Raw genomic sequence first — 27410 nt, forward strand, 5'->3', positions numbered from 1 at the left:
AGCTGGATTTTACTGCGCAGAATAGCAAAATCCACTTGCAAACAATTGTGAAAGTGGATTGAAAGTGCATTATTCTGCATGTGCAGAAGGGACTTGACTCCTGAAAGCTTAAACTGGAACAAACTGCATTATTTCTTATGGTCTCTTGGCTTTTCATTGGCTTTTGGAACTGCAGCTTCCAAATGTATTTTCTCTGTATCATGGAATCAAATCTGCCTCAGAGGGCAGTTTTTCCCTGTCTCTGTTGTACTGGAGTTCCTCAACCCAGGCTCGCTTCCGAGGCAACAGCCCGTTCCAAACGACAGTCTTCCCTCCTGAAAAAAACAACAGAAGCGGGGTTCCGCAACTAGGAGAGTTTCTGCCGCAGAGGCTTTCTGGGAAATGTAGTTGTCACCATTTTGCTCTCATCTGATTGGCCGTTACATCTTTGAGGCCTCGCAGCCGTTTGTTCTGCCTCGTGTTGGTCCGTCGTCCAGCCAATCGCGTGCAATGCAGGCGCACGGGCCTCCATTAATTGGCTGACTTTGTCCGGGCTCCTCCCTTCCCGAGCGCTCGTCCGAGGGGACCAGGTGGGGCAGCGCAGGTGCGCCTACCTGTCGGTTCTTGTGGTCCACCTGCCCACGTTGGAGGGGGAGGATGCGGTTGCGCTCAGGGGTCTTCGCCTCCTGCTGCCTGCTTGTGCAGGCGTTGGGGGTCGGGCTTTTCCTGCGAGGCTTCTTCCCGTTGCCGGTGAGGACCTTACCTCGGAATGGAGCAATCTCTGAGCCGCCCCCCGAGCCGCCCCCGGCAGGTAAGTGGACCTACCACTTCCTTTACTCTTCCCGGTTGGATATAGGGCGTTTGGCCTGATTTGAGAGGGCTCTTTCTTCCTTGCACCGCAAAATTTGGCAGGTTTCAAAATAGTTCTGGAAACGAAACGAAATGGGGCTGGAGCCTAGCTCTGTGTATGTTTATTCGGGAAGTAACTCATTCTCTGAAAATTAGCAAAGCTTGGCTCCCAGTACTTAAAAAAACGGACTGATAACCCCACTTACAATACAATGCACTCAACCACACCTTTGCAAAGCAAGTTCCACCCAAACACTTACTGATTGGTTCCCCACCCTGGGACATGGACAATATACCACACTAAACTTTCCCTTCTCAGTAGACACAGTGTGAAACAGACTTCCCTCTGTGATACACCTCTGAAGATGCCAGCCACAAATGCAGGCGAAACATTAGGAACAAAATCCACCAGACCACGGCCATGCAGCCCGGAAAACCCATCAGAACCAGCTAACTCACACTTTGTTTAAAGGTGATGTGAAGTGTCAGTGAAATCGTACCTGGAGTGACTCCAGTCCAAACTCATGCGGATTAGATTGCTATGCCTTCCAGAGCTACTCCAATGTACATGTGGGTGTAGGGCTGCAATCTTTGTCTAGATTTGAGCATTGCAGTTTACTAGGTTATCTGCATGTGTGATGCCTTTTGCAGGAAGGCCCTATCATTCGTGCTGGATATTATGCCATTGAATGTTCCTGTGTGGACACGACAATCTTGTTGCAAAAAAACTGCTATGACCCAGCAGTGGTGGAACCACCGTGGTAGAGTGATCAGTGTGTTGGATTGAGATCTCGGAGACACAGGTTTGATCCCCAGTCTGCTGTGGGAGCTTGCTGGGGGGCACTTGGCCCAGTCACACTCAGCTGAACTCCTGTACACTCACTATTTTTTTGGTGTTGATTGGCTTATATTAAAGAGTGAGAAACTTTCCAGCAAATGTATATATGTTCTTAGAAATGTATGTGTGACATACATTTATTTATTACATTATGTGTCTGTGGAAGGGGTGTGGGCCGCACTGCCCCACCATGCACAAAGGAATTTTGGCTATCAGTTGCCTAAACTCTCCTTTTTAAAAAGAGGCATTTTCCTCTGAATGTTTCTGAATTGTTGATTTTATTGGTTTGCCAACAGTTGTTATCCATAAATGGCTGTTTGCTGCTTAAGGGCTTACAAAAGGTTGGTTATGGAACACAGTGGCAGTTGCTTCCACTAATGTGGGGAAATATGTTAAAAGTGCCTCTGAACTTGTGCGGAGTATCTTGCTTTCCACTGAAGAATTGCTGCCGGGCCTCTGCCATACGTAGTCCAAGAGAGACCATGTAGTTCACACAGAGGCCATAGTTCTTGGCAGCACCCCTCCATTTAGACACTGTCTCCTCTTTCCCATCAACATAATTGGTGAAGGTAGTTTTTCTCCCTCCAAAATCTAGCCCTGCTGGAATGAGCTCCTCATTAAAGAAAACAGCAACAATCTCAATTCCAACAAAACTCTGCCATTTCTTGTTCCTGGAGATTGCACCCCAGTTCTTGTTGTCAAAATTACACTTGGTGACTGTTAAGATTGTGTTTGGCCATATTAGCCTCACAATAATTTGGGAAGTTCCAGAGAACTGTGGCTGCTCCTGAAGTTAAAAGACAATGGTTTTCTCTTACATTTCCTGTACTTTTTAGGGCTGTCTTCCAACTGGACCAAGATTCCACCTCCTCTCTTCAAGAAAGCTGTCATCATGTTAATTGATGCCCTGAGGGATGACTTCGTGTTTGGTTTGAAAGGAAAACAGTTCATGCCCTACACAACACAACTGATAGAAAGAGGGACATCCCATAGTTTTATAGCCGAAGCCAAGCCGCCTACTGTCACCATGCCTCGGATTAAGGTAAGTAAGTTCAGGCATCTAGAAAGTTTCAGGTGCTGAAACTGTAATTGCATGGGAGCATAGTTCTCTGTTTACTCCTACAGAATAGTGCATGGAACCACATTACAATTGAAGGGCAAAATTGTCAAGAAATAGTAGCTCTGTGTGCTAGATGGAAAATTACCAGAAAGTTTGAATAGAGAACTGCCCTGTTTTTCTGGGTGGGTTTTTTGGGGGGAGGGGAAGAAATATACTGAACCCCCCCCCCCCCAATATTTCCCATACTTTCTCATCAAAGTGATGGTAATGTTACTGTTTCAACTGTATAAAAGTCATTATTTATTACTGAGTACACTTTTATATGGTAGTTTAGAACTATGGATGCCTGATACTGCAGTTCTAAGTAGAGTTAATGCCTTTCTAAATCCATGAAAGTATGCTTAGAGGGGTGTAACTTCACTCGAGATTGCTCATGATTTTGCTTAAAATCATGAACAAACCCAAAACTCAAGAAAGATGTCAACTGCGGCACCCTATGCTTCCGCGCTATATCTATATATCTAATTTCCAATTTAAATCTGCAGAGAGGCAACAGAAATGGATTCTGACTAGCATAATAAGTTGTATCTGCTAGTTTTGAATCCGGGTCCATTTTATTCTGGTTTCTCCCTTTGCATGGGTGCCTGTTTTCCGTGAAGGAATCAAGTTCAGGTCAGGGGAAATAATCCGTTTTCTTTCTGTCCCTTTGTATGACTATTTTTTTGTAACAATGCATATGTAGTGGCACAGGCGCTAACATCCCTGTTTTGCTGCACTCTGATTGACTGTTCCTGCTAAGGGAACACTTACGATTGTGGATCTACAGCAACCACGGAACCTCCCCCCTCCCCAATTTCTCCAGTGTGGAAAAAAAAGTCAGGACATTGGAACCAGGACATATGAAGCATGCCCTCCCAACATTGTGATGTAGAAAGTAATATCATTTGCCTAAAAAGGGAGCAAAGCAATATGTCCCATCCACGTCTAATGGTGTTCATCTGCTTAGGCACCCCAGAAATAAAAAGAATACGTTGTGAATCGGTCCTATACAAATTTGGGTGAAGTGGCTCTCACAGTTGCTGCCATGGGGAGAAAACGTGTTTGGGGAACAATTCGGAAATGGCAGGCTATCACACCCATTGGCAGCTCAGTAGAAATAAAACTGGCATGACGTAAGCTGGGACAGTGGGCGGCGGGTGGAAAAAATAAAGCAGTTGGGCACCCATGCTGCTTGCTTGGGAGCGGGTTCAACCCAGATTTTGCAAAAAGATCGCGAGCTGAGTGATTTTTGAAAAATCTGGGTTGAGGGAAATATAATGGGCCAATCCCACTTTGGGGAAGGGACCTGTGCGAAATACTTCCTCAAAATGGGACATTTCCCTTCACCAACCCGCTGTATTTCTACCATGCAGAATTCACCAGACTGACACTTACAGGTTCTTTTGCGGACTTGGAGAATCCTGTCGGTTTGCAGAAAAATCTGAAAATTTGAAAAAAATATCGGGGGGGGGGGTTTAAATCCCCACATTTTAAACAACAGCATTGTCTGTGTGTGCACGGAGAATGCACTTGCCATTCAGGTGAAGTGGATACTGGCAACCTCACTGGGCCCAGGTCTGCGGCGATGGTGATGAGGGAGGCGGGGGGAGATGAGATTCCTCCCCAAGCAGGAGGAAGATGGAGTTCCCTCTACCAGTTTACCAGTCCCCCACTGGTATATCTTAATTTTGCCTTCTGACATGTGTGAACAAATGCAGGTTTTAAATAGAAAATACGCATTATTATTATTATTATTATTATTATTATTATTATTATTATTATTATTATTATTATTATTATTATTAGTTCAACTTAATAAACCACTCTCCCCTATTGAATAAAAAGTGTATTCTTTGAACAGAAACAAATCTAACCCAGTCTCAGATTTTTTAATTGTTAAAAGAAATTTTTTAATTGTTAAAAGATTCCCCACTCCTCCACCTGAGTGGCATAGGCTTATCTGGTTAACCAGCTGTGTTTCCGCACTCATACATTCCTGCTGGATGACCTTGGACTAGTCATAGTTCTATCAGGACTCTCTCAGCCGCAACTATCTCACAAGGTGTCTGTTGTGGGGAGAGGAAGGGAAAGGAGCTTGTAAGCCACCTTGAGCAGGAGCAGCAGTGGCGTGGTGGTTAAGAGCAGGTGCATTCTAATCTGGAGGAACCGGGTTTGATTTCCCGCTCTGCCACTTGAGCTGTGGAGGCTTATTTGGGGAATTCAGATTAGCCTGTGCCCTCCCACACATGCCAGTTGGGTGACCTTGGGCTTGTCATAGCTTTTCGGAATTCTCTCAGCCCCACCCACCTCACAGTTTGTTGTGAGAGGGGAAGGGAAAGGAGTTTGTAAGCCCCTTTGAGTCTCCTTACAGGAGAGAAAGGGGGGATATGAATCCAAACTCTTATTCTTCTTCTTCTTGTAATGGACCTGGCTATGTCAGCTGTTTTCAATTGTTAAAGTGGCAAGGAGTTTCTTAACAGAATGGTAGGTTGACAATAGAACTGGTGCAAGGAAATTTGTTGGTTAAACTTTCTGCATATGTGCCTGACTCTCTGTCACATATTCATATCCCCTCCTTTAAATCCTGTGAACGTCTAGTACTTGGAGACTGTATGTAGGACAGGCATTTGTAATCTGTGTGGAATTTAGTTAAATTGGATTTTTAAAAAAAATATAATTATTGGAGCTGCTGATTATTTTAAGTACAAGTTACAGCCTAGCCAGGTTTTTATCTGCATTTTCATAAGGGGAAGCTACACATAGACTTATTGGCTTACTCCTGAGTAAGTGTGCGCAGGAAGGCAGTTCCAATGCATCTGAAACTGAGTGTTACTTTGTGTCTTGGGAAAAAGATGAGTGGGCAGAAGAAAAATCAAAGCCATGCTAAGACTACTCAAAACTCCAAGCCAAGAAAAAGATTAATTCTGCGGTTTGTATGAATTCTACACATTAAGTATTCTTCATTTTTAATATCATTTTTAATTCTGGTTTGGTAGTGTTTTATATTTATTTATTTATTTATTACTTAGATTTTTATCCCTCTCTCCCTCACACAGCAGGCTCAGAGCAGTTTCCAACACTGTTTCAATAAAAAACCATGCACATTCTCATGCATGATGCCGTAACCCCCCCCCCAATGAGGGCTGTTTAAAGTAACCCCCATACCACACAATCAAACCAAAGGAAGAGAAGGGGAAGGGAGGCCACCCAAAACAGATGTAGATCCCGCTGCTGCCCTTAGCTGTAGGAGTGGCGGAACAGCTTCATCTTACAGGCCCTGAAGAATTGAGATGGATCCCGCAGGGCCCTGGTTTCATTAGACAGAGCTTTCTGTCAGGGTGGGGTCAGAGCTGAAAACGTTACCGCTGTATATTGTCGAAGGCTTTCACAGACAGAATCACTGGAGTGTTGTGAGGTTTCCAGATTGTATGATCGAGTTCCAGTAGCATTTTCTCCTGACGTTTCGCCTGCATCTGTGGCTAGCATCTCTGATCCTCTGAAGATGCCAGCCACAGATACAGGCGAAATGTCAGGAGAAAATGCTACTGGAACACGGCCATACAGCCTGGAAACCCCACAACACTCCAGTTATGGCTGTACTCGATGCCACCTGGACACTTTTTGGACCAGGGATCGCTAGTAAATTGTTGTTAGCAGAATGTAATACTCTTTGAGGCAAAGAAGCTAAAGTCTAGACCTTTGACCCTTGAAGATCTGATTAAACATCCTTCTGAGATAACACCAGTTAATTCCCTTCTCCTTACATGCATTTCTTTGCAGCCATGAGATCTGTAAACTAACTTTTTCTTAGATGAAGAAAGCTGGAGAATTTGGTGCTTAATGCTACGTTTCTGCAGTTTTTCAGAGTCCTCTTTGTGTCTGGTAATGTCATGTGCTGGTCCCCTTTATGAAGAGAGAAGTGTGAACCTTAGAGAAATTTCAAGGAGGGGAAATCTTGTTCTCTTTCCCTTCTGTTGACACTGCTGCCCCTTTCTCCAGCTCCCTCCCTCCTGTACACTACCATGATGCACCAACTTTGGATTAAAATGCATCTCAAGGTCACAATCAACTCATTCAATGCATAGCATGCGATTTTTCCCCCCAGCTAAAAACTGGAACATTTTATGGCATTCCAATTTTTTTTAAAAAAATCTTTTTAAATTTAAAATGTTTTTTTTAAGTACTTGCGCCAGTACTTAACAGTTTTTACATCACGAAATCTTCACAACACACAAAGAAAAATTCATCGTATTGCAAAAGGACTCCCAGTTTCTTCTGTGCTGAATATTAAAACGAAAAGTAATTTTTTTACCAGTTGGTCACTAACCAACTCGGTAAAATTGGCTCTCTGCCAGTTTTTCTGATGTCGTATACCAATGGTACATCATTTTTGAAAGCTTTCTTTCAAATTGGAGCTTAATGTACCCTGTTTCCCTGAAAATAAGACATGCCCTGAGAATAAGACGTAGTAGAGGTTTTGCTGAAGTGCTAAATATAAAGCATCCCCCAAAAGTAAGACATGGCAAAGTTTTTCTTTGGAAGAATGCCCGTTGAACAGAACACCAGAGCATGCAGCTGTGGAGCGGAAAAATAAGACATCCCTTGAAAATAAGACATAGCGCATCTTGGGGACCAAAAATTAATATAAGACACTGTCTTATTTTTGGGGAAACACGGTATATTAAAGCTCCTTTGACAGTGTGATCTCCCATTGTTCAAACTGGATGTTATACCCTGAAGTTGGTACATGATTTCATCGTACGTTCTTCCACCTGTTCTGCCTCCAATCTCAACATAAGTTTAGACATCAAAGCATAACGTGTTTGTCATTAGTACATCATTTGTACATAATTCGCTTTCAAATTCTGAAAATAACTCCCCGTGAAATAACTTCTTGAATGAATGCAGAGTGTTAAAAATAGGATAGAATGGAGGGGCTTGAAACTGTTTCTTACTTTAGGACTGTGCATATTGACATTTTGCTTGCACAAAACTAAGGCATTTATACTTTTACATTCTTCCAGCTGCACGATGGAAGAAACTGGCGAGGGAAACCCAAGAAAGAGATAGGTGGTATTTGGGAAGGAGAACGGAAGTAGGCTTCCTATTTATTTGTCCAATTCTTTTTGCCCTCTCTTCTTCCTTCAAGAAACCTAGCATGTTTTACAACATTTTCCCCTTTTCTATTTTATCACCACCACAACTCGGTGAGAGAGATTAGATTGAGTGACTGTGATTGGTCACAGCTGCTGCCTGCTTATCCAGCAATAAGCCTGTGTCCAAGACCACCCCAAGGCTACGGATCTGTTCCTTCAAGGGGAGTGCAACCCCATTTAGAATGGGTGACCCTTGAAATCCTGGGTCAAAACTTTCAACCATCAGAAGCATTTATATCTTGTTAGGATTCAGCTTCAGTTTAGTAGGCTGCCTCCACTTCAAAACTATCTCCAGGGACAAGTTCATAGTTTCTGCAGCCCCCCTGGGGTCAGTTGTGGAAGTGGAGAGACAGAGCCATGTCATCTGCATATTGGTGACAACCCCGCCCAAATTTCTGGGGCTTGTTGGCCTAGAACTCGTGCATGGGTGTATGAAAATTGTTTGATCATTCTCTAAGTGATCTGGCTCCTTAGAGATTTGGTACACAATTTGAGGCATCCTGAGTTTTTAAAATCTTTTAAAATGGACACTCTGACCTCTCCAAAATATTTGACTTCGGTGTACCCCCCAATAAGTAAGCTATGTTTGAAAATCCAATTTTGCATGCATCTCATTCATGAGGATCAGAAAAGTTTGAAGGGGGAATGATTCAAGCTTTTACACATCTCCCTAAAAAATAGGGGGTTCATTATGTATTCCAGGTGTTGAAGGTGCTTTCAGGCTTTGCCAAAAGATTCCAAGACAACCCCAATGAGATATTTGCCTGCTATCAAAACTTGCTGGGGGGAAGAATTAGGACTAATAAAAGGAAACACTTCTTCACGCAACGTGTGATTGGTGTTTGGAATATGCTGCCACAGGAGGTGGTGATGGCCACTAACCTGGATAGCTTTAAAAAGGGCTTGGACAGATTTATGGAGGAGAAGCCGATGTATGGCTACCAATCTTGATCCTCCTTGATCTGAGATTGCAAATGCCTTAGCAGACCAGGTGCTCAGGAGCAGCAGCAGCAGAAGGCCATTGCTTTCACCTCCTGCATGTGAGCTCCCAAAGGCACCTGGTGGGCCACTGCGAGTAGCAGAGTGCTGGACTAGATGGGCTCTGGTCTGATCCAGCAGGCTAGTTCTTATGTTCTTATATTCTTATGGTACATTAAATAAAAGTCAGCATGGAGCAAGCCATAGTGAATATGGGATGACATGTTGGGCTGGGGGGATTTAGTTGCCTTTTCAGGCTTATATGTGTCATGGGTCACAACCAGGAAAAGGCACCTGTTCTTGCAGAACGTAAACAGTGAACTGTCCCCAGGTTTGTCTGTGATAACACATGATGCACTGGAGTCCCTCCGATCACTTCTATCAGTGGATGGGATTTTTCTTACTTCCTCCTCCTGTAGCCCCCAAAATGTTATTCCAGGGTGTAACACAGGATCCCTCAGGGACATCATGGGGTTGAAAATCAGCCAAAATTTCCCCTCTTTCCAGCTGTCCATGAAAATTCTCTGTGGGACCCAACTCGTGATTTCATTACCACATGTGAACTGAACAATTGACAATTAGCATTAAATGGAAGGGGGGTTAAATAGGCGGCTGTTGTGGAGAATGTAGGGTGCCTTTACCTGATGGAGGCGTGTTCAAGAAGAATAACAAGATGTTTATCACCTGTTTCCTCTTCACAAACTCACAGGTGTCTTTTTGCCTTGATGTTTGCCTTATTGGGCAATCAACAGAAAATTGCATGTTTAAAACATGATCTGCTCTAAAAAAGAATCTTAGCCTGCCTTTTAGCAGTGCATGTGGAAGACAGCTGTTTTGCGTCTCGGGTCATTAATACTGAATATTAATTCTTTAGTATTAAGCGAGTTTCTAATTAAATTCCCTGACAACATTGAGAAGTGTCTCATTAGAACTTAATGAGCTGATGCGGTTAAATTTGTCCCGATGCCCTTAAAAGTTGCTGTGAAGTTCCCAAAATAAGCTCTTGCAGTCTACATCCTGAAATAGAAGTTTGCAAGCATGGGTTTCTTTCTGTTACAGGAACTGGTTAGCGTCTCGCAATCTGCCCTCTGTTGTTGCAACATATTGTCAGAAAGAGAAGCCAGGGTCGCTTTCGCACACATCTAGGCATGGTGCGATCCTCCATTGTGCTGGTAACGTTAGAAGATCTGGGCCGTGTGAGAAGAGCTTGATTTTGGACTCCTGCCACCATTGGTCATTGTTCTGCTTGTGGATGGAGCCACAGCAGGGACTGGACTCATGTGGTACCTATCTTCTGAAGTTACTGGAGTAGCACATAGGGAATAATTGCTGTAGTGCAGGGGTCTGCAACAGTGGTGGGATCCAAAAATTTTAGTAACAGGTTCCCATGGTGGTGGGATTTAAACTGTGGCGTAGCGCCAATGGGGCTGGGCAGGGCACGACGGGGGGCGTGGCTGGGCATTCCTGGGCGGGGCTGTGGCAAGGACGCAGCCGCTGCGCTGGTCCTTGGGTGGGAAATGAATGCACGCAGGCGCAGGCTGCCACGCACACCAGTGCACCTCCTGCTAGACTGCTTCAAGTTCTGCGCGCTACTGCTGAGAGGAGGGGCATAACTAAGGCAAAAATCATGTGGCAAAATCACCAATTAGTAACCCCCTCTCGGCACACACAAATAATTAGTAACCTACCGTATATACTGGCGTATAAGACTACTTTTGAACCCTGGGAAATCATCTGTAAAGTCTGGGGTCGTCTTATACGCTGGGTACGTAGTCTTATATGGCGAGTATAACCCAAACTCTATATTTTAACTGGGAAAGTGGGGGGTCGTCTTATACACCCAGTCGTCTTATACGCCGGTATATACGGGGTACTCTCGGGAACCTGCGAGAACCTGCTGGATCCCACCTCTGGTCTGCAACCTGCGGCTCTCCAGGTGTTCACAGACTACAATTCCCATCAGCCTCTGCCAGCATGACCAGTTGGCCATGCTGGCAGAGGCTTATGGGAATTGTAGTCCGTGAACATCTGGAGAGCTGCAGGTTGCAGACCCCTGCTGTAGTGGTTCCCACACATTTAAAAGTAATATCAGAAAGGGACCTTGGCCACAGGATAGAAGTCAGAAGAGTTCTGAAGAGAACAATAAAGTGGGGGGTGGATTTGCTGTCCCTGATTAGAAGATGCGTGCATGAGACATGGGCAAGGGCCTGCTGCCATTGTTGATGCAACATGATGTAGAGGTTCAAGTGTCGGAACTAGGATCTGAGAGACCCAGGTTCAAATTCCGTGACCTTGAGCCAATTGCACAATCTCAACCTAATCTCCCTTAACAGTGGGGCAATAGTGAGGATAAATTGAATGGTAAACTGCTTTGGCTTCTCATTGGGGTAATGAGAGGGGTATAAACATCTAAAGATAAACGAGGGCTGCCCTATCTGGCGAGGCTGGCTTGATAGAGTTTATTAGGCAATGTTTAACCCTCATCAAACAATAGGTGGGTAGTCGGCAGGTTTTGGTATGTCCATTAACCTGCATCTAACCGTGTTCTTGTTAATGGCTATTAGCTTGGGCTTTGGGGGTAGGCCAGGGAGAGGATTGATTTGGCAGTTGTGCATAGATGTGTTGCCGCTCTTGAAACTGCAAAAGGGGACACCCGATACAGAGCCAGCACAGAGAAGAAGAAACAGTGGTGCAGTGGGGAAAAGGTATTTGGTATATTTTGCTGAGGGAACTGTAAGTACCCCTTTCCCATTGCACCATCATTGTTCCTTCTTGCTTTGGCCTGAATTGAATGTTCATCGATTCAGGATATATGCTCGTGCACACCTGTGCTATCGCCACTGTCCCCCAGCGCCATTGTCATCTCTGTGTCGTACCCTTCTGGAACATATTTGGGGCACCTGTTCGCAGGCCTTGACAACCGGCAACATCCCAGGCTTCATTGATGTCGTCATGAACCTCAACTCTCCGGCCTTGCTCGAGGACAACCTGATCTGGCAGGCCAAAACGGCCGGGAAAAGGATGATCTTCTATGGTGACGACACCTGGGTTCGTCTCTTTCCGAAGCATTTTGCAGAGTATGACGGGACGACGTCTTTCTTTGTCTCAGATTACACGGAGGTACGAAGTTGGTAAGGAAGTCTGGTTCGATTGAAGTATAAGTCATTGCCGTGTTTGCTTTTCTGTGTTACCTTTTTTAAAAAAAACAAATCGGTGTATTTGCTGCTGGAAGATAACTGAATGGATCCGCAGTATTAAACAGTATCTTTATCGCTGCCTAGTTTTCGAAATAGCAATTATATCCTTGTTTTGCATGTCTCATTTGCTGCCCCCTCCCCAATTCCGTTGATATTTAAAGATAGTAAAATGAGCAATAGCCTCTGTCCGTCACCCCCTATCTCATCACCATGGCTAGCTTACAAATCAAGAGTTCTCAGCATAGCCGCTATGGGCTCTTTGGCTTCTGATGACACTTTTCCTGCCGCTCCCCAAATGAGTTTAGAAAGCAGGAAAGGCCGGGTGGAGCTTTTACTCAGCAAGGCTTCTGATTGGCCCTTGGAGATCTGTTCGAGGAGAGGAAGAGCATGTAAGCCATGTTGGATCCTCTTCTTGGGGATAACCTGGGTATAAATGGAATAAAAAGGACCGCAGTCTCATTGGCAACAGTGTCCAGCATAATGGAATTGGAGAACGGTTGATCCATCAAATCTCATGTCTGAAAACTTCAGAAAATATAGTTAAGCTCTTGCATAAGTAATGTGACTTAGCATCAGCAGAATCAGGTGTCACAGCTTTTTCCAAACTGTGATACTTTGAATTGCAGGTGAAAAGTGGAACGTCTGGAATACGTACTTGAATTTATGAAGCTGTCTTGCATTGACTCAGACCACCGTTCTGACGTCATCAGACTTGTCTGTGCAGACTGGCATATGCTCTCCAGGGCCAGGAGGCGGTCTTTCATATCACCTATTCCCTGGCCCTTTTAACTGGTAATGCCAGGGCTTGAACCGGGGCCCTTCTGCACGTGAAACAGGTGCTTGTCGGCTGAGCCGTGGTCTCTCCCTCATGCAGAGCAACTTCCTGCCCACAGAAAGTCAGCATCTAAGGCAGTGGTGGCGAACCTTTGGCACTCCAGATGTTATGGACTACAATTCCCATCAGCCCTGCCAGGGTGGCCAATTGGCCATGCTGGAAGGGGCTGATGGGAATTGTAGTCCATAACATCTGGAGTGCCAAAGGTTCGTCACCACGGATCTAAGGAGAAGGGCTGTGTTAGTAATCTTTTTTTCCTATGCGCAAGACATTTCCCCCCACTTAAAGGGAAGCATTCAACTTTCCCTCCTCCCCACAGCCCTGATTCAAAAGCAGCCCTACCCATTCTGTGTGCCGACGGGCCCTCTTTTTCCATTAGAGCTGAATGTGCTACCTCCAAGCATAGGAGGTGAAACGAGGCAGGGCTGATGGGTAATAATCACAAGCATTTGCCTTTTTCTCCCCTCCTCTAAGGTGGATAATAACGTCACCCGACATTTAGATCATGTCCTGAAGAGGGACGATTGGGATTTGCTCATTCTTCACTACTTGGGGCTGGATCACATTGGCCACCTGAGTGGACCCCACAGCCCTTTGGTAGGGCCGAAGCTTTCTGAGATGGATAACATCATCAAGAAGATCCACACTTCGCTCCTCTCCAAGGTACAATTCAGGTGCCTTTAAATGTTCAGAAGAAGGGTGGGCTGTTTTGTTTTTTGAGGTCCCAAAATGTTTGTTCTAACCTTTTCACCCTTTTAGTTGCCCCGGGAACAGGATCTATATAGTCTCTTCAAGTGTGAGGTGGTGGGGGCTGATTGGCAAGGTGTGTGGAAGCAGGTTTGATGATCCTTCTGCCATGCATGCTCTGGACAGGAACTGCCATCTTGTTGGGTAACTTATATGCTATTCAGTTGTTGCATTTGCCCATTACGTTCCTAGGTAGGAATGTCATGTATGAAGTTAATTTCATTTGCAAAATGGGACATGTCCACTGCTCCAAGAGGCCTTTAGTGTAAATGCTGATGATAGGTGGTGGAGAAGGGAAAGAGATAAAAGCAGAATGTGCTTAATGGACGTGTGTTTCTGAGCACCGAGCAAAGTAGCTTTTTGTGTGTAGGTTTTTAGCACTTTAGGCACTTAGCCATCAGGGCCAGTTTTTACCTTTTTGCCAGACCCCTTGAGAAACACTTGCATCGCTTTGCAGTCTCTAGTGCCATTTTATAGCTATTTTGGCCATCTTGTATTCTGCGGGGATTTTTTTTTCACCTGAGCTGGAGGCAAAGTCACTAGGAGATCTACCTGAGCAATCTCGACAAGATTTGGGGCCATTAGAGCTGCATCTGTGACAATAGTAGTGATGACTTTCTAAAAAGAGACTGAGTGGATACTATTGTCATCTTCCACTTAAGGAAACCAGAGGATGAAACTGCTCAGGTAGCTTAGCAGTACAGCTTTGAACAAAGATTGTTGAAAACTGCGACTGAAGGTGCTGATGGGCAAGAGTGCTGTTTTTATGGAGGCTACGTTGAGCCATCTGGAAGAGCTGCAGCGGCGGCGTGCTGAGGTTTAAGTCATTGAGGGTGCCGCACCCACTCGGACCCATTGTGGACCCTCTTATGAGGGCTGTAGGGTGGTCTGGGACGTTTAATTTTTTTAATTATTTAAAAAATAAAATTTGTAGTTACAATTGGTATAATATGTGAAGCTTGCTTACATCTTTTAATGTCTGGACTTCCAGGATCTTAAATCTCTATTAAAGTTTTCAATTCTAGATGAAATCTGAGATTCAGGTTCTATATTTTGTTCTTTTGTCTCTGGTTATCTAAGTCTCTGGTTTATATAGTTCTCCCCGGCAAAAAAAACATACGCATGCGCACGCACGCACGCACACACACACACCCTGTCCATCTTCTTATTTGGTAGACAGCTTGTTAGGCACCAAAAATGTTAGCTTTGCCATGGTTGAATATTCTATTAATTTATTCACCCATTCTATAGGATCAGGGTAGTGATCAGCTTTGGAAAATGTATTCAATGCTTAGTATTGCTGTAAAAGGATACATGGTGTTGGCAACGTGGCACAGAATGACTGATGAGGAAAGGCGGAAGAATTCCTTCCCCTAGCTAAAACTAGTAGAAACATACTGGTTGCTGGCAACCCAAACCAGAGCCCCCAACGGTGGGACACAGTGCCACTTCAGTGCTGCCCTGCCGCCTCCAAGAGTGTTCTCTTGCAGGCTCAGGGCATCTTGGTGGGTGATTCTCCACCCCATTTCAGGGAGGCAGAAAACAGAATTTCGTCACTTCCTGTCCAGGCTTGGCATCCATTTTAGCCAGTATTTTTCCTGCCTAGACAGGGAATGCACGGTGGGGGGAGGCAAAAAACAAAAGAAACCTCCCTGCCACTGAAAAGCCCTTCATTGGGCTCAGAGGCCCTGTGCCACCCAAAAGGGTGAGTGAGCCCAAGTTCCTGGTGCAGCTTTCTGGCAGGGAAGTGCTGAATGGAAGCAAACTAATGTTAACTCCATCCCTGGCCATGCCTCCAGAACGCCCCCCACTATGCCACCGGGGGTGCCAAAGTGCTAATGCAGGGCTGTGGAGGCTGCCTGTCAGCGGGTTTACCCCTTGGACGAGGTAAGTACCCCAGGGAGGGTAAATCTGCTGGCATAGCCCTGTGCTGCATAGGCGGATTCCCTGTGCTGCATAGGGGGATTCTAAACACAGACAGCTAAGACCTCTGATTCTTCCTCTTGTGCAGCAGGAGGGAGAGGTGACTTTGCCCCGCTTACTCGTCGTGTGCGGTGACCATGGGATGTCGGAAATGGGGAGTCATGGTGGGTCTTCAGAGGGTGAGGTGCACACTCCCCTGCTTTTCATCAGCTCTGCCTTCGACGGGAGAAACGGTAAGGCTGAAATTACTCTTGCCATACGATGAAGCCCCTGAATTAAACCCGGCGCAAGAGACTTGAGTTGATAAATGGTCCTGAAAAACAGCTGTTAAAAGCTCTCAACTACATTTTTAACCTTACTTTTCTATCCAATGGGGAAACAATGCTGCAGATAAAATGCACCCCGCCCACCCCGGAATTTCAGTAAGCAAACAAGGGAATAGCCAAACTGTGTCATTCTCCACATCATGAACTGGCTCATTCAGGGCTTCAGGCAAAGAAGTCAGCACTCAACATCTGTTGGTTCCTGCCCTTTGGCTCCTGTCTCTGGGCCAGGGGTCTGCAACCTGCGGCTCTCCAGATGTTCATGGACTACAATCCCCATCTGATGGGGATTGTAGTCCATGAACATCTGGAGAGTCGCCGGTTGCAGACCCATGCTCTGGGCTATCCCCAGGCTTTATTTGTGTTCCAGAGATTCCTCTCCCCTGCTACAATATTTTTGTCAATCTTCAAACTGACATGGCTGCCTTTTGTTCTTTCTATGTACAGTACCAGAAAGCCCCGCCTAGGTAATTTCTCCAAAGCTCATGTTACAGTTAGGTTGTGAGCTTCCGACAAAGGCTGTTGTCCACCATACAAGTAACGCTAGGCCTGACACAATAATTTTGTCTCCACCTTTGGCTAATCTGGTTAATTTAGAAAATGGCTGTATTCAACAAAATGTTACCAATATTGTGTCCCTAGGTCAGTGGTTCTCAACCTTCCTAATGCCGCACCCCTTTAATATAGTTCCTCATGTTGTGGTGACCCCCAACCCTAACATTTATCCATTTTACAGATGGAGAACTCTGATGCTGAGAGTCTTAGGCAACCCCTGTGAAAGGGTCGTTCGACCCCCAAAGGGGTCGCGACCCCCAGGTTGAGAACGGATGCCCTAGGTGATGATAACTGTCTAAGAAATTCCCCAGGTATTGAATTCCTCTCCTGGAATGTTGCTGGATGGAGCAGGAGGAGTATCAATCCCGCTTTTATTTTTTATTTGAGAAAATTTGACCTGATCCTACTTCAGGAAACATGGACATCTACTGACATAGCTCTTAGTGGTAGTTAGGTTGTGTGAAATACAGTGGACTTAGGGCTGTCAGCAAGCCTGAAGAAAAATGTCCGTAACAGAACTGCCACTGGTTCTTTCCCCCCTTCCTTTTCTCCACCCCTTGATACTTTGGCTCTTCGGCAGCTCCCCATGTGCAGTTCATGCTAACCAGATCTCCGTCAGTTCTTGGATGAAACCGTTCTTAACTTCCTAAAGGAAGAGTTGGATAATAGAAATACTGGTGGGGAGATAAAGAATTGTACAGCTCGGATAGTATGTGGGAAATGCTTTGTGTGGAATGTTACTTCAACGGCATCCCCCATTCAGCCCTGATGCCAAGGGGGAGTCGAAGAGAACAGCTTCTGGTTTCAAACGTTGGGTGCGGAATCATCTTTCAGAGGAAGAGTTAAAGGAGGGACACCCCCCAGGCCTTGCCCAAGTATATCTGCCCACTTAAAGGACCTTTATGTGCTCTTGTTATGATTAATACTTTCCATTGTGAACAGCTGTGATCTGTGCCTCCTTAAGCAGTTAGCATGTGTGAGGATTTCTAGTTGCTTTGAAATGCTGGAAGACTTGTCACTTGCAAGGTCCCTTATGAGCAGACCGTGTCTGGGGCGGTTTGATGGGTAGGCCTGACCACCCTTTCCCTTCTCTTAGGTCCTCACAAACCGACAGAGCGTGTTCAACAGACCGACTTAGCTGTTACCCTGGCAATAGGCCTGGGCTTGCCGATCTCCAGGAACAGCGTTGGGAAGCTCCTTCTGCCCGTGGTGCAGCAGAGAACGATGAGGGAACAGCTGCGGTACTTGCATTTGAATGGGTTCCAACTTAGCGCGCTGCTTCAAGAAAACACTCCGGCCTATGAAAAAGGCAAGTAAGTTGATTGGCCTGCTGTTGGCTGGCTCCTTATAATAACCGCGCTTGGCTTTCTGGAGCACTTCTGGAGCATTCCTGTGTGCCACCTTGGGATCAATATTGTTATCAGTAGCAATGTTGTTATCTGTATTGTCGAAGGCTTTCACGGCCGGAATCACTGGGGTGCTGTGTGGTTTCCGGGCTGTATGGCCGTGTTCTAGCAGCATTCTCTCTTGACGTTTCGCCTGCATCTGTGGCTGGCATCTTCAGAGGATCTGATAGTAGGAATGGAAAGCAAGTCTGATAGTAGGAATGGAAAGCAAGTCAGACTACGCAGAGAAGGCACTGAAATTCACAAGCACATGGGCAACTTCAACAGGAAGGAAGAAACCATGAAAATGAACAGAATTTGGTTGCCAGTGTTGAAAAACTCTAGAATCAAGACAGTGACTAATCAGCTCCACACAAACACAGGACAACTATAGACAATAGCAATCAAAGGAAACAAAGACCAGGATACTTCTATTCAGATGCATTCACCTATTGACCTTGCTATCTTCATTGTTACTCCCAGGCTACAGACTTCTTTGTGACTCACATACCAGGCTACTCTATTCAGAGGGCCTCACCTTTTGACCTCACAGTATATATGCTCCACTTGCTTTCCATTCCTACTATCAGATCCTCTGAAGATGCCAGCCACAGATGCAGGCGAAAAGTCAGGAGAGAATGCTGCTAGAACATGGCCACACAGCCCGGAAACCACACAGCACCCCAATATTGTTATCCTTCAATGGTGATGGAAAAAGAAGAGTTTGGATTTATACCCCACCTTTCTCTTCTGTAAGGAGACTCAAGGTGGCTTACAAGCTCCTTTCCCTCCCTCTCCCCACAACAGACACCTTCTGAGGTAGGTGGGGCTGAGAAAGTTCCAAAGAACTGTGACTTGCCCAAGGTCACCTAGCAGGAATGTTGGAGTGCGGAAACACATCTGGTTCACCAGATAAGCCTCTGCCATTCAGGTGGGGGATGGGGAATCAAACGTGGTTCTCCAGTAGATTGGGTAACACTGTGGGGTCTATGTCACTTTTGCAGGGCTTATAAAACCAAATTGTTCCCTTGGGCCTGTGACTGAGGGCTGTGATGTATCATTCTCGGCTGGCCTTCCCCCACTCCCCTCTGCTGGGTTTTATTATTGTCGATCTGTGGTGCTAGAAATGGAAATCGCACTTCACATTTTAGAATTTGTATATATTTGATTTGATTGTTGTATTGTTGCGCATTGAATGTTGTGAACTGCCCTGAGCCCTCCTTGATGGGAGAGGGCAGCCTGTAAATCCAACGATAATGATAATAATATTTTATTGGCGACAATAACAATTTTTATTGGCAGTGATGAGATTCAGACTGGGGTGATTTCCTGTTTTGTGGCCCGTTCTCTGTGCTCCTGTGGTACACCACCTCTGGAATGTTCTCACATGGTGTGTGTGTGTGTGTGTGATGAAAGCCATTAACATCCATTTAGAGGCAAAGGAAAAAAGTGTATATTTAACCTTTTTTCCCTGTTTTTGAGTGGCCTGTGGGCTGTAATAAAGATTAACTGACTATGTTGAAATATTTTTACCTGCCTTTTCTCTCACTCTGGGAACACGAAGCAGCTTACACCATGAAATGAAACAAAATGCAACTGAAATAAAGCCATGCAACCCTTCTGGATTCATAGGAAATACCAGGGATTGTTGTGCTCCTGGACTGTTTACTAACGAGACTTTGAGTTCAGACAATTTTCTTTATTGAAAACAGCATCAGGCTTAAGCATATGAACTTCCACTGACAGAACTAACCATTGAGCGTCAAAACGGCCTCCGTTATAGTCTCACTCCATGCCTCCCCCTTCCATGTTGCTTGATGCCTCCCTTCGGCACCAGTTCCTGAGGGGAAATGGACACTCCTCCATTGCCACGGGAAGGTGGAGGCAGAGCCACCCACACTCCCCAACACTTTGCGGTATAAAAGCAGATTAGCCCATGCCTGAAAGCAAAACTGAAAAGCAGGCAAGAGGTAACAATCCCAGACGGAGGATCCCACATCCCAGCCCTGAGAAATGACAGGATTGGACTGGGACAGGGCCAGACTTTGCTCTGGTGTGGATACACCGTTGGCTTCCTTTTGCAAATTGAGACTCCGTTTTTTGCTCTCTCTCTGGAAGAAATATCTCCTCCCTTTCCTTGTTTTCATTGACTGTCATTCAAAATTAACATCTGTGCAGGTGCCGATTATAGTTCCCTTGTGAACCAGAATTTGCAGTGGTGGTGGAAATGGGCTTGTAATATGCAAAAGATCTGTCAAAATACTTCATGTACGGGAAGGGCCATAGCTCAGTAGCAGAACATCTGCTTTGCTCACGGAAGATCCCAGTTTCGATCCCGTTAGAAGGTGATGAGAAAGATATTTGTTTATCTGAGACCCTGGAAAACTGCTGCTAATCACCATAGACCAGGGGTAGGGAACCTGCGGCTCTCCAGATGTTCAGGAACTACAATTCCCATCAGCCTCTGTCAGCATGGCCAATTGGCCATGCTGGTAGGGGCTGATGGGAATTGTATGGGGGGTGGGGGGGGGGGGGGGGGGGGGGGGGGGGGGGTGGTGGGGGGGGGGGGTGGGGGTGGGGGGGGGGGGGGTGGGGGGGGTGGTGGGGGGGGGGGTGGGGGTGGGGGGGGGGGGGGGGGGGGGTGGGGGTGGTGGGGGGGGGGGGGGGTGGGGGGGGGGGGGGGTGGGGGGGGGGGGGGGTGGGGGGGGGGGGGGGGGGGGGGGGGGGGGGGGGGGGGGGGGGGGGGGTGGGGGGGGGGGGGGGTGGGGGGGGGGGGGGGTGGGGGGGGGGGGGGGTGGGGGGGGGGGGGGGTGGGGGGGGGGGGGGGTGGGGGGGGGGGGGGGTGGGGGGGGGGGGGGGTGGGGGGGGGGGGGGGTGGGGGGGGGGGGGGGTGGGGGGGGGGGGGGGTGGGGGGGGGGGGGGGTGGGGGGGGGGGGGGGTGGGGGGGGGGGGGGGTGGGGGGGGGGGGGGGTGGGGGGGGGGGGGGGTGGGGGGGGGGGGGGGTGGGGGGGGGGGGGGGTGGGGGGGGGGGGGGGTGGGGGGGGGGGGGGGTGGGGGGGGGGGGGGGTGGGGGGGGGGGGGGGTGGGGGGGGGGGGGGGTGGGGGGGGGGGGGGGTGGGGGGGGGGGGGGGTGGGGGGGGGGGGGGGTGGGGGGGGGGGGGGGTGGGGGGGGGGGGGGGTGGGGGGGGGGGGGGGTGGGGGGGGGGGGGGGTGGGGGGGGGGGGGGGTGGGGGGGGGGGGGGGTGGGGGGGGGGGGGGGTGGGGGGGGGGGGGGGTGGGGGGGGGGGGGGGTGGGGGGGGGGGGGGGTGGGGGGGGGGGGGGGTGGGGGGGGGGGGGGGTGGGGGGGGGGGGGGGTGGGGGGGGGGGGGGGTGGGGGGGGGGGGGGGTGGGGGGGGGGGGGGGTGGGGGGGGGGGGGGGTGGGGGGGGGGGGGGGTGGGGGGGGGGGGGGGTGGGGGGGGGGGGGGGTGGGGGGGGGGGGGGGTGGGGGGGGGGGGGGGTGGGGGGGGGGGGGGGTGGGGGGGGGGGGGGGTGGGGGGGGGGGGGGGTGGGGGGGGGGGGGGGTGGGGGGGGGGGGGGGTGGGGGGGGGGGGGGGTGGGGGGGGGGGGGGGTGGGGGGGGGGGGGGGTGGGGGGGGGGGGGGGTGGGGGGGGGGGGGGGTGGGGGGGGGGGGGGGTGGGGGGGGGGGGGGGTGGGGGGGGGGGGGGGTGGGGGGGGGGGGGGGTGGGGGGGGGGGGGGGTGGGGGGGGGGGGGGGTGGGGGGGGGGGGGGGTGGGGGGGGGGGGGGGTGGGGGGGGGGGGGGGTGGGGGGGGGGGGGGGTGGGGGGGGGGGGGGGTGGGGGGGGGGGGGGGTGGGGGGGGGGGGGGGTGGGGGGGGGGGGGGGTGGGGGGGGGGGGGGGTGGGGGGGGGGGGGGGTGGGGGGGGGGGGGGGTGGGGGGGGGGGGGGGTGGGGGGGGGGGGGGGTGGGGGGGGGGGGGGGTGGGGGGGGGGGGGGGTGGGGGGGGGGGGGGGTGGGGGGGGGGGGGGGTGGGGGGGGGGGGGGGTGGGGGGGGGGGGGGGTGGGGGGGGGGGGGGGTGGGGGGGGGGGGGGGTGGGGGGGGGGGGGGGTGGGGGGGGGGGGGGGTGGGGGGGGGGGGGGGTGGGGGGGGGGGGGGGTGGGGGGGGGGGGGGGTGGGGGGGGGGGGGGGTGGGGGGGGGGGGGGGTGGGGGGGGGGGGGGGTGGGGGGGGGGGGGGGTGGGGGGGGGGGGGGGTGGGGGGGGGGGGGGGTGGGGGGGGGGGGGGGTGGGGGGGGGGGGGGGTGGGGGGGGGGGGGGGTGGGGGGGGGGGGGGGTGGGGGGGGGGGGGGGTGGGGGGGGGGGGGGGTGGGGGGGGGGGGGGGTGGGGGGGGGGGGGGGTGGGGGGGGGGGGGGGTGGGGGGGGGGGGGGGTGGGGGGGGGGGGGGGTGGGGGGGGGGGGGGGTGGGGGGGGGGGGGGGTGGGGGGGGGGGGGGGTGGGGGGGGGGGGGGGTGGGGGGGGGGGGGGGTGGGGGGGGGGGGGGGTGGGGGGGGGGGGGGGTGGGGGGGGGGGGGGGTGGGGGGGGGGGGGGGTGGGGGGGGGGGGGGGTGGGGGGGGGGGGGGGTGGGGGGGGGGGGGGGTGGGGGGGGGGGGGGGTGGGGGGGGGGGGGGGTGGGGGGGGGGGGGGGTGGGGGGGGGGGGGGGTGGGGGGGGGGGGGGGTGGGGGGGGGGGGGGGTGGGGGGGGGGGGGGGTGGGGGGGGGGGGGGGTGGGGGGGGGGGGGGGTGGGGGGGGGGGGGGGTGGGGGGGGGGGGGGGTGGGGGGGGGGGGGGGTGGGGGGGGGGGGGGGTGGGGGGGGGGGGGGGTGGGGGGGGGGGGGGGTGGGGGGGGGGGGGGGTGGGGGGGGGGGGGGGTGGGGGGGGGGGGGGGTGGGGGGGGGGGGGGGTGGGGGGGGGGGGGGGTGGGGGGGGGGGGGGGTGGGGGGGGGGGGGGGTGGGGGGGGGGGGGGGTGGGGGGGGGGGGGGGTGGGGGGGGGGGGGGGTGGGGGGGGGGGGGGGTGGGGGGGGGGGGGGGTGGGGGGGGGGGGGGGTGGGGGGGGGGGGGGGTGGGGGGGGGGGGGGGTGGGGGGGGGGGGGGGTGGGGGGGGGGGGGGGTGGGGGGGGGGGGGGGTGGGGGGGGGGGGGGGTGGGGGGGGGGGGGGGTGGGGGGGGGGGGGGGTGGGGGGGGGGGGGGGTGGGGGGGGGGGGGGGTGGGGGGGGGGGGGGGTGGGGGGGGGGGGGGGTGGGGGGGGGGGGGGGTGGGGGGGGGGGGGGGTGGGGGGGGGGGGGGGTGGGGGGGGGGGGGGGTGGGGGGGGGGGGGGGTGGGGGGGGGGGGGGGTGGGGGGGGGGGGGGGTGGGGGGGGGGGGGGGTGGGGGGGGGGGGGGGTGGGGGGGGGGGGGGGTGGGGGGGGGGGGGGGTGGGGGGGGGGGGGGGTGGGGGGGGGGGGGGGTGGGGGGGGGGGGGGGTGGGGGGGGGGGGGGGTGGGGGGGGGGGGGGGTGGGGGGGGGGGGGGGTGGGGGGGGGGGGGGGTGGGGGGGGGGGGGGGTGGGGGGGGGGGGGGGTGGGGGGGGGGGGGGGTGGGGGGGGGGGGGGGTGGGGGGGGGGGGGGGTGGGGGGGGGGGGGGGTGGGGGGGGGGGGGGGTGGGGGGGGGGGGGGGTGGGGGGGGGGGGGGGTGGGGGGGGGGGGGGGTGGGGGGGGGGGGGGGTGGGGGGGGGGGGGGGTGGGGGGGGGGGGGGGTGGGGGGGGGGGGGGGTGGGGGGGGGGGGGGGTGGGGGGGGGGGGGGGTGGGGGGGGGGGGGGGTGGGGGGGGGGGGGGGTGGGGGGGGGGGGGGGTGGGGGGGGGGGGGGGTGGGGGGGGGGGGGGGTGGGGGGGGGGGGGGGTGGGGGGGGGGGGGGGTGGGGGGGGGGGGGGGTGGGGGGGGGGGGGGGTGGGGGGGGGGGGGGGTGGGGGGGGGGGGGGGTGGGGGGGGGGGGGGGTGGGGGGGGGGGGGGGTGGGGGGGGGGGGGGGTGGGGGGGGGGGGGGGTGGGGGGGGGGGGGGGTGGGGGGGGGGGGGGGTGGGGGGGGGGGGGGGTGGGGGGGGGGGGGGGTGGGGGGGGGGGGGGGTGGGGGGGGGGGGGGGTGGGGGGGGGGGGGGGTGGGGGGGGGGGGGGGTGGGGGGGGGGGGGGGTGGGGGGGGGGGGGGGTGGGGGGGGGGGGGGGTGGGGGGGGGGGGGGGTGGGGGGGGGGGGGGGTGGGGGGGGGGGGGGGTGGGGGGGGGGGGGGGTGGGGGGGGGGGGGGGTGGGGGGGGGGGGGGGTGGGGGGGGGGGGGGGTGGGGGGGGGGGGGGGTGGGGGGGGGGGGGGGTGGGGGGGGGGGGGGGTGGGGGGGGGGGGGGGTGGGGGGGGGGGGGGGTGGGGGGGGGGGGGGGTGGGGGGGGGGGGGGGTGGGGGGGGGGGGGGGTGGGGGGGGGGGGGGGTGGGGGGGGGGGGGGGTGGGGGGGGGGGGGGGTGGGGGGGGGGGGGGGTGGGGGGGGGGGGGGGTGGGGGGGGGGGGGGGTGGGGGGGGGGGGGGGTGGGGGGGGGGGGGGGTGGGGGGGGGGGGGGGTGGGGGGGGGGGGGGGTGGGGGGGGGGGGGGGTGGGGGGGGGGGGGGGTGGGGGGGGGGGGGGGTGGGGGGGGGGGGGGGTGGGGGGGGGGGGGGGTGGGGGGGGGGGGGGGTGGGGGGGGGGGGGGGTGGGGGGGGGGGGGGGTGGGGGGGGGGGGGGGTGGGGGGGGGGGGGGGTGGGGGGGGGGGGGGGTGGGGGGGGGGGGGGGTGGGGGGGGGGGGGGGTGGGGGGGGGGGGGGGTGGGGGGGGGGGGGGGTGGGGGGGGGGGGGGGTGGGGGGGGGGGGGGGTGGGGGGGGGGGGGGGTGGGGGGGGGGGGGGGTGGGGGGGGGGGGGGGTGGGGGGGGGGGGGGGTGGGGGGGGGGGGGGGTGGGGGGGGGGGGGGGTGGGGGGGGGGGGGGGTGGGGGGGGGGGGGGGTGGGGGGGGGGGGGGGTGGGGGGGGGGGGGGGTGGGGGGGGGGGGGGGTGGGGGGGGGGGGGGGTGGGGGGGGGGGGGGGTGGGGGGGGGGGGGGGTGGGGGGGGGGGGGGGTGGGGGGGGGGGGGGGTGGGGGGGGGGGGGGGTGGGGGGGGGGGGGGGTGGGGGGGGGGGGGGGTGGGGGGGGGGGGGGGTGGGGGGGGGGGGGGGTGGGGGGGGGGGGGGGTGGGGGGGGGGGGGGGTGGGGGGGGGGGGGGGTGGGGGGGGGGGGGGGTGGGGGGGGGGGGGGGTGGGGGGGGGGGGGGGTGGGGGGGGGGGGGGGTGGGGGGGGGGGGGGGTGGGGGGGGGGGGGGGTGGGGGGGGGGGGGGGTGGGGGGGGGGGGGGGTGGGGGGGGGGGGGGGTGGGGGGGGGGGGGGGTGGGGGGGGGGGGGGGTGGGGGGGGGGGGGGGTGGGGGGGGGGGGGGGTGGGGGGGGGGGGGGGTGGGGGGGGGGGGGGGTGGGGGGGGGGGGGGGTGGGGGGGGGGGGGGGTGGGGGGGGGGGGGGGTGGGGGGGGGGGGGGGTGGGGGGGGGGGGGGGTGGGGGGGGGGGGGGGTGGGGGGGGGGGGGGGTGGGGGGGGGGGGGGGTGGGGGGGGGGGGGGGTGGGGGGGGGGGGGGGTGGGGGGGGGGGGGGGTGGGGGGGGGGGGGGGTGGGGGGGGGGGGGGGTGGGGGGGGGGGGGGGTGGGGGGGGGGGGGGGTGGGGGGGGGGGGGGGTGGGGGGGGGGGGGGGTGGGGGGGGGGGGGGGTGGGGGGGGGGGGGGGTGGGGGGGGGGGGGGGTGGGGGGGGGGGGGGGTGGGGGGGGGGGGGGGTGGGGGGGGGGGGGGGTGGGGGGGGGGGGGGGTGGGGGGGGGGGGGGGTGGGGGGGGGGGGGGGTGGGGGGGGGGGGGGGTGGGGGGGGGGGGGGGTGGGGGGGGGGGGGGGTGGGGGGGGGGGGGGGTGGGGGGGGGGGGGGGTGGGGGGGGGGGGGGGTGGGGGGGGGGGGGGGTGGGGGGGGGGGGGGGTGGGGGGGGGGGGGGGTGGGGGGGGGGGGGGGTGGGGGGGGGGGGGGGTGGGGGGGGGGGGGGGTGGGGGGGGGGGGGGGTGGGGGGGGGGGGGGGTGGGGGGGGGGGGGGGTGGGGGGGGGGGGGGGTGGGGGGGGGGGGGGGTGGGGGGGGGGGGGGGTGGGGGGGGGGGGGGGTGGGGGGGGGGGGGGGTGGGGGGGGGGGGGGGTGGGGGGGGGGGGGGGTGGGGGGGGGGGGGGGTGGGGGGGGGGGGGGGTGGGGGGGGGGGGGGGTGGGGGGGGGGGGGGGTGGGGGGGGGGGGGGGTGGGGGGGGGGGGGGGTGGGGGGGGGGGGGGGTGGGGGGGGGGGGGGGTGGGGGGGGGGGGGGGTGGGGGGGGGGGGGGGTGGGGGGGGGGGGGGGTGGGGGGGGGGGGGGGTGGGGGGGGGGGGGGGTGGGGGGGGGGGGGGGTGGGGGGGGGGGGGGGTGGGGGGGGGGGGGGGTGGGGGGGGGGGGGGGTGGGGGGGGGGGGGGGTGGGGGGGGGGGGGGGTGGGGGGGGGGGGGGGTGGGGGGGGGGGGGGGTGGGGGGGGGGGGGGGTGGGGGGGGGGGGGGGTGGGGGGGGGGGGGGGTGGGGGGGGGGGGGGGTGGGGGGGGGGGGGGGTGGGGGGGGGGGGGGGTGGGGGGGGGGGGGGGTGGGGGGGGGGGGGGGTGGGGGGGGGGGGGGGTGGGGGGGGGGGGGGGTGGGGGGGGGGGGGGGTGGGGGGGGGGGGGGGTGGGGGGGGGGGGGGGTGGGGGGGGGGGGGGGTGGGGGGGGGGGGGGGTGGGGGGGGGGGGGGGTGGGGGGGGGGGGGGGTGGGGGGGGGGGGGGGTGGGGGGGGGGGGGGGTGGGGGGGGGGGGGGGTGGGGGGGGGGGGGGGTGGGGGGGGGGGGGGGTGGGGGGGGGGGGGGGTGGGGGGGGGGGGGGGTGGGGGGGGGGGGGGGTGGGGGGGGGGGGGGGTGGGGGGGGGGGGGGGTGGGGGGGGGGGGGGGTGGGGGGGGGGGGGGGTGGGGGGGGGGGGGGGTGGGGGGGGGGGGGGGTGGGGGGGGGGGGGGGTGGGGGGGGGGGGGGGTGGGGGGGGGGGGGGGTGGGGGGGGGGGGGGGTGGGGGGGGGGGGGGGTGGGGGGGGGGGGGGGTGGGGGGGGGGGGGGGTGGGGGGGGGGGGGGGTGGGGGGGGGGGGGGGTGGGGGGGGGGGGGGGTGGGGGGGGGGGGGGGTGGGGGGGGGGGGGGGTGGGGGGGGGGGGGGGTGGGGGGGGGGGGGGGTGGGGGGGGGGGGGGGTGGGGGGGGGGGGGGGTGGGGGGGGGGGGGGGTGGGGGGGGGGGGGGGTGGGGGGGGGGGGGGGTGGGGGGGGGGGGGGGTGGGGGGGGGGGGGGGTGGGGGGGGGGGGGGGTGGGGGGGGGGGGGGGTGGGGGGGGGGGGGGGTGGGGGGGGGGGGGGGTGGGGGGGGGGGGGG

The 27410-nt window shown here is 57.8% G+C and overlaps 1 protein-coding gene across 1 annotated transcript; it reads left to right on the plus strand.

The window, feature by feature from the left end:
• Window positions 1-567: 567 nt before the first annotated feature.
• On the plus strand, window positions 568-17796 carry PIGG (phosphatidylinositol glycan anchor biosynthesis class G). The gene is made up of 6 exons (XM_048504420.1): window positions 568-790; window positions 2503-2708; window positions 11810-12019; window positions 13406-13594; window positions 15693-15834; window positions 17576-17796. The coding sequence occupies exons 1-6, from the start codon at window positions 637-639 to the stop codon at window positions 17794-17796; spliced, it is 1122 nt and encodes a 373-aa protein (XP_048360377.1). The 5' UTR covers window positions 568-636.
• Window positions 17797-27410: the final 9614 nt, after the last annotated feature.

This window comes from Sphaerodactylus townsendi, linkage group LG07 (genome assembly GCF_021028975.2).
Source record: "Sphaerodactylus townsendi isolate TG3544 linkage group LG07, MPM_Stown_v2.3, whole genome shotgun sequence".
Taxonomy (NCBI): domain Eukaryota; kingdom Metazoa; phylum Chordata; class Lepidosauria; order Squamata; family Sphaerodactylidae; genus Sphaerodactylus; species Sphaerodactylus townsendi.

Bases quoted from the DNA above. Each gene is read 5' to 3' on its own strand.
- PIGG (XM_048504420.1), top strand. From the start codon at position 637: ATGCGGTTGCGCTCAGGGGTCTTCGCCTCCTGCTGCCTGCTTGTGCAG. The intron at 791-2,502 runs GTAAGTGGACCT...TGTACTTTTTAG, and splicing joins CCCCGAGCCGCCCCCGGCAG to GGCTGTCTTCCAACTGGACC. The intron at 15,835-17,575 runs GTAAGGCTGAAA...CCCTTCTCTTAG, and splicing joins TGCCTTCGACGGGAGAAACG to GTCCTCACAAACCGACAGAG.